This window comes from Macadamia integrifolia, chromosome 2 (genome assembly GCF_013358625.1).
Source record: "Macadamia integrifolia cultivar HAES 741 chromosome 2, SCU_Mint_v3, whole genome shotgun sequence".
In the NCBI taxonomy this organism is placed as follows: domain Eukaryota; kingdom Viridiplantae; phylum Streptophyta; class Magnoliopsida; order Proteales; family Proteaceae; genus Macadamia; species Macadamia integrifolia.
The window spans coordinates 35,800,620-35,806,422 of NC_056558.1; the positions used below are offsets into that span (position 1 = coordinate 35,800,620).

Consider the following 5,803-nt stretch of genomic DNA (forward strand, 5'->3'; position numbering starts at 1 on the left):
TTAACTTTTATTTTTAAGTTTCTAAATGTGTAACTTAGCCCCTAGCTATTTTTAAAATATATCTATCTGTTCTTTATCAAACATAGTCTAAATGAAATATACCTCTAGGATATCAAATCTGTCAAGTAATAATTATAAATAAAACACAAGAACCATGAGAATGACTCATCAACCCATCTTCCTGGAAATGATGATGAGTTAGGGTTTCTATCTACCTCTGTGAAGAATAACTATACTAGTTGTTTATTACTCAAGGCATGTGGGTCTGCAAGAGAGAGACATAAAGTGGGAAGGAGGAGATCTTGAATGGTATGACCTAAATCTAATAAAGAAAGGGTATCTTGTTGGTTGGAGATACTGGTTTTGATAAAAGTATAGGTTGCAAAAGAGACTGATCATCAGTATTAAAATGATGGTCTTTCTTGAATTATTTTATGGACTGCATCTTTCTTTTAAAATTGCTTCCTTCTCACTCGAAGATCATCATTCCAAGGCACGAAGAGATGCAAGAATCCCTTATTTCTTATATAGTGGAGGGAATTGACTATAGAGGAGTGCATCTGCCCATAAAGCCTCCTTTTCCTTCATTTAATACTTCTCCTCATGCATGCTCATATTTATGGATATACTAAAGTACTCACAATTTAATACGAAAGAAAAACTTAATATTATTTGAGAGAAACCTCATTTGACCAACAATAATAAATATGGGACTGTCTAAGTGACACCTCTATACATCTATTTAGATCTTGACCACCTTTTAATTATTCTTATTTTAATCTCGAAAATTCTTTAAGTTATGGGTGTAAGAGGGTTTTCCAAAATAATTTTATCATTACGTCATTATCAAAGTTGTCATTGTCTTGTACACTTTTCAAATACACATGTGAAATTACAGTATTTACCCTCATTGGAAAAACAAACGTGTTATACTAAAATAGTAATATATAAGGTTACAACCCTCTCTCTCTCTCTCTCTCTCTCTCTCTCTATATATATATATATATATATATATATATATGGAGGGGTTCCCTGAAAGGCAATGTGGGCTTATGCCAACGAGGGGCCCAATGGGAGCACATATGGAAGCATTTCACCTTTTCTGTGTCAAAGTGTCAGTAAGAAAATCCCTACACACAAACAACATTATTTTGTATCATAGTAGGACTGACCTTGTCAAATCTATGACCTTTAACCGTTATATCCATTGGTCCTAACTCAAGGGATTGTTTTGTTATCTCAATCAGTCCTTTAACACAAAAGATTCCATAGTCATTCCTTAAATTACCATGAATGACTCTATTGGATTTATGTATTCATCAAATCCTAATCAAGCATATTAAATTAAATAATCATTTTGTGTGTGATGTGTTGTCCTAATGTCATACCTTAATACTATCCACAATTAGGGACATTATTGGACATATTGTTCATTGGGTTGTCATGTTGTATATTTCTTAGAATGTGATTCTAGAATATAGACGTAAGCATTCATATTGTATATTTGTTGGATATATTATTACGAGTGTCTTGTATGTGATACAGTCAATTGTTTACACAACAAGACTGTGTGCTTGTTATTTTTATCCCCATAACTAAGAGGTCCCTACCACTACAAGTTTACTCTGTGTGTTTTGGTGTGCCAATGGTTGATGCCTAAAGTGGTTGTATATCATCAGTAGGCTAGATTCCTGCTCATGTATCTATGAATAGAAAGAATTTATAGACGATGATTGGATGAAATCCTAGCTCAATGGTAATTTTACAAATTATTATTATTATTATTATTATTATTATTATTATTATTATTATTATTATTATTATTATTATTATTAAGTAATTATATTTTGAGTATATAATTGTTTACGGACCCAACCAATGGTCAAGATTTTATGTACTTGCTATTTCATCGTATTAGGATTTTCGACTGCTAGATGTCATTCTATAAATACATAATTAGGGAGGAGAGATAAACACACATCATCATTATTAGCCATCTCTTGTCTCTTCAGGTTTAACAAGTAGGGTTTGTGAAAGTCGAAACTCTAATTCAGGAAGAACATTATCTCCACTGCGTTGTTCTCTATTACTCTTGTAGAGTAGCCAAATCAAGTGCTATAATCCTTCAGAGAACATGCTATTGTGGGTTTTGAGGTAACTCTGAACCCTATTGTTGATCTTCTTTCAGACCTGTATTACACATTCCATTGTGTGGGGATGCAAAATATTTTTTGGGTATCCTCCACCGCCAACAAACTCTTCATCTATTGAGGTCGTCAAAGCCCACTTACAGGCTACAACACAAGTTTCATATCAAAGAATTAGGAACACTAAAATATTTCTTGGGCATTGGGGTTGCACATCTGAATATTGCAGTCTAAAAAAGAAAATATTGAATGAATTGATCGTAAATTACGAGATTCTACTAGTTCTTTTTCTTCTAGGGAAGATACTAATCGTAGCGAGAATGAAATTTCCACAATTACCGCAAATCCCTCCGATATCATTTTCAGATCAATATTTTTGTTTATAGCTCTAGAGGTTCTCATGCCCCGAGCGGTGTTCCAAATTCTTATGATATTCTTATGATAAATTGCTAAAAATGAGTTTTAAAATAATAATAGTAAATGAACTTTGTAATGTATAACTCAAGATGTTGAGGAGGGCCCTTTAAGAAAGAATTATTAAATCCCTAAGAAAGAGATATACAGAGAGAGTACTCCCTTTGTCCAAGTGTCCCTCGCAGTTTTGCAAAACTGACCTCCTCCAAACCTAAGCCTTACCTACTCCAACATCTCTACACTCTTCATAAGTTTTGTATCTAGGCAAGTCTTGTTTATTTTCTTCTTTTTATTTCATTTGATTTCATCAATTGTGCCCTGAAATATCCCCCATGCATTGCAGCGGTGTCATTGTTGCCCACAATGGTGTAGCTAGGAGTCAACATTGGATAGAGGTGTGTTCTTAACATTATGATGCATACAGCTTAATATGTTTGGCATGCCCATGACTGAAGTCCATTCGGACTGGGTGGATCGAGGTTTCTAACACCTGCTTCGGATCGCAACCAAACAAGAACTCAACCTGCGTTTGGACCAGCTTAAAATGGAGTTAATAATTTTTATTTGTGGGTTATAGACCCTAATTTAGGTGATGACTTTGTCATTATACCGCATTACCCCTTCGGTCTAAACCCATTGTTCTCACAAGGTCACTATGACTTAGATAGACTGGCACCATGAAAAGAACATTTCCTCTTTTTGATTATTACATATCAAATATTTAAAGTTGGCCAGCCCTTTGTCATTGTAGCTAGATTGTGAGAGTCCCAACATCTTATTTTTGCAATCTCTCGCAAGCTTAATCCCAAATTTATGACTAGCCTCTTCTAAGTCCTTCATTGATAAAATAGTAGACCACACCTCGAAGATGACAACATGCTTATGTCATTCCCAATAAAAGTACATTATCTACATAATGAACTATGAACACTACCACATTCTCATTGCATTTCTTATAAATGCAAGTTCCATCCATGTTTTGATCAAAGCTAAACGTACATTTTGACAATTACAGATGTTCCAAGTTTTAGAAATTATCGTAAGACCATAAATGGATCTCCAGAGGTTGCGCCCTTTATAAGGAAACCCTTTGAGTAGCGGTAAAGGCAATCACGGTACCCTAACCTCCTTGTTGCCAACTGCTAGCCCAGTTGGGATACTCTTGGGGGAAAACTACACTTTATCCCTTGCATAGGATAAGAGATCTGAGTGTTTGTTCTTAGACCTTAGATCAGCTCCATCAGCAATGAGAATACGTATAACCCCAACATTTATTCTCTCTACATTGGAAAAATTAGTGAGCTTTTTTATATTAGCAAATTAAAGGAGAAGGCTAACATACATCCTTCAGCCGATGTTAGATCTTAAATAATTCCATTAGCAACTGGAACCCATGTAATTCCAACGTAGTCTGAGCCTTTTTTTCTTTCGAGCTAAAATTTGAATGAATAGTATCCCTATGTAAAAAAGAAAAGGACCGAGTTTTCCTAAGGCCACAATGAATGGGATTTATTCATCGTGGCCTATCGCCATCCCATACAATAGGGGAGAAGCAAGGGAGTCGCATCTAGACCATCCCATCGTTCAGCCACCGGTGAAGAAAAACTTTGTCCAAAAAGAAATGTTGCTCGTCCTCAAATCTTACACTCAAAATGGTAAAACTCAATCTTTTCTTTTCTATTATTTTTTCCCTTTTTGGTCCCCTTTTTTTTTTTTTTTTTTTTTTTTTTTTTACGAAAATAAACCAAATTAACACAATACAAAAGATAAGAGTAAGAACATCCACTCCCCCACCGCCCCAAAAGAAGAAAAAAAAATTCCACTTCTCTATCCTTGCTTGCTTAGCTAGAAAGCCCATGGTTCCCACCACATCAATGTCACAACTTCACAGATTAAAGCTTGAAGCGTCATTACAACCAAAAGAAATGTTAAAAACGTATCTTCCATTCTTTTTTTAAGAATTAAAGACACCAAGTTCTTGGATCCTGTGCAAGCCTCTACAGAACAGAATTCCCACCTCCTACATGCTTCCATTCCTTGAAGGAGCCCCCTGGCTTCAATCCCGATCTCACTACCAGCCAAAGCAGAACCAAATGCTGCAAGGACTTGTTTTGATAGATAAATACAAGAAGCCCATCCAACCTCCTTAGTAAGTTCATCAAAGCTGCCAGCACAATAGAGAATTGGGAGGTCTGAGGCATGTGCAGATAGGGTATTAACTATGACGAAGATTTCATTCCCAGAAAGGAGTAAGTCTGAATATAAAGAGATACTCTAATCCACTTAGAAACATTGGGTAGAATAGCAAGAGGATACAGAATTTGGTTACGATGGTACCATATAAAGTAAAGGTTAATAGCAATCACAGTAAACAACCACTGTGAAACAGAAAGATTGAACAAGCCATTTTTGAGGAAAGATGTACAAAAATGGCTTTGAATTCATTTTTGTACTAAGGAGTATAGAATCACCCATTAAGAGGTCAGTCTTCAATCAAGAATTCCTGTAACCAAGTCTTTGAATTCACAAGAGAAAAACAAATGCAAGGTGGTTTCAGAATATTGACCAACAAAAACCACGCAAATCATCACCCTCGCCCCAAGCAGCTAACCTAGACTTGCAAGGTAAGCCCTTCAGCAATACTGTCCAAAAAAAAAAAACTTGGGATGAATATTTAGATTCACATAAATTTCCACCATCGCACAATATCCCAATACGCCTGAATGGAGAGAGTATGGGACTCTTGCTTTAAGAAAGTGAAAACTGACCCAGCAGATAAACTATCCAATCGAGATAATATGGAACCCCATCTAAGTTAAAGAAGGAATCAATTGGAACAACATTATATACTAATGGAATATTCCACTCCTTGTTGATAGTAAGATCACTTACCTTGTCTATCATGGGATTCGTATTACAAGAAGAGTGTATACAAAAAACAAGGAACTTTTGGAACCAACGATCACTCCATATACCCAGATAGAAGTCCCATTTCCTATACCAATATAAACCAACTCTTGAAGTGTGGGTAACACACTAACAATACTCTGTCAAACCCATGAACCATTCTTAGATTTTTTTTTTTTTTTTGATGATACCATTCTTAGAATTAACTGATGGATCAAAGAGAGACTTGATTGTAAAAGTATTTAGCACCCAAAAGTGAATACCACAAACCCCCCATTCTCATTCAAAAGCCTCCAACCCAGCTTTATTATGAGAAGTTGAATCTCTTAGCGCGC

The 5,803-nt window shown here is 35.5% G+C and overlaps 1 protein-coding gene across 4 annotated transcripts in view; it reads right to left on the reverse strand.

Annotated features, from left to right (window-relative positions):
• Positions 1–4,367: 4,367 nt before the first annotated feature.
• LOC122061817 (rRNA N6-adenosine-methyltransferase METTL5) overlaps positions 4,368–5,803 on the reverse strand; it is a 27,620-nt gene continuing 26,184 nt past the window's right edge. For 2 of the 4 annotated variants that reach the window (XM_042625365.1, XM_042625323.1), the window contains one exon: positions 4,368–4,725. In XM_042625365.1, coding sequence (XP_042481299.1) covers positions 4,720–4,725 — 6 coding nt within the window. In that variant the 3' untranslated portion in view covers positions 4,368–4,719. Of the gene's footprint in view, positions 4,754–4,823; positions 5,204–5,803 lie in introns of those variants that run through there. The other 2 variants (XM_042625357.1, XM_042625348.1) reach the window with 2 other exon arrangements.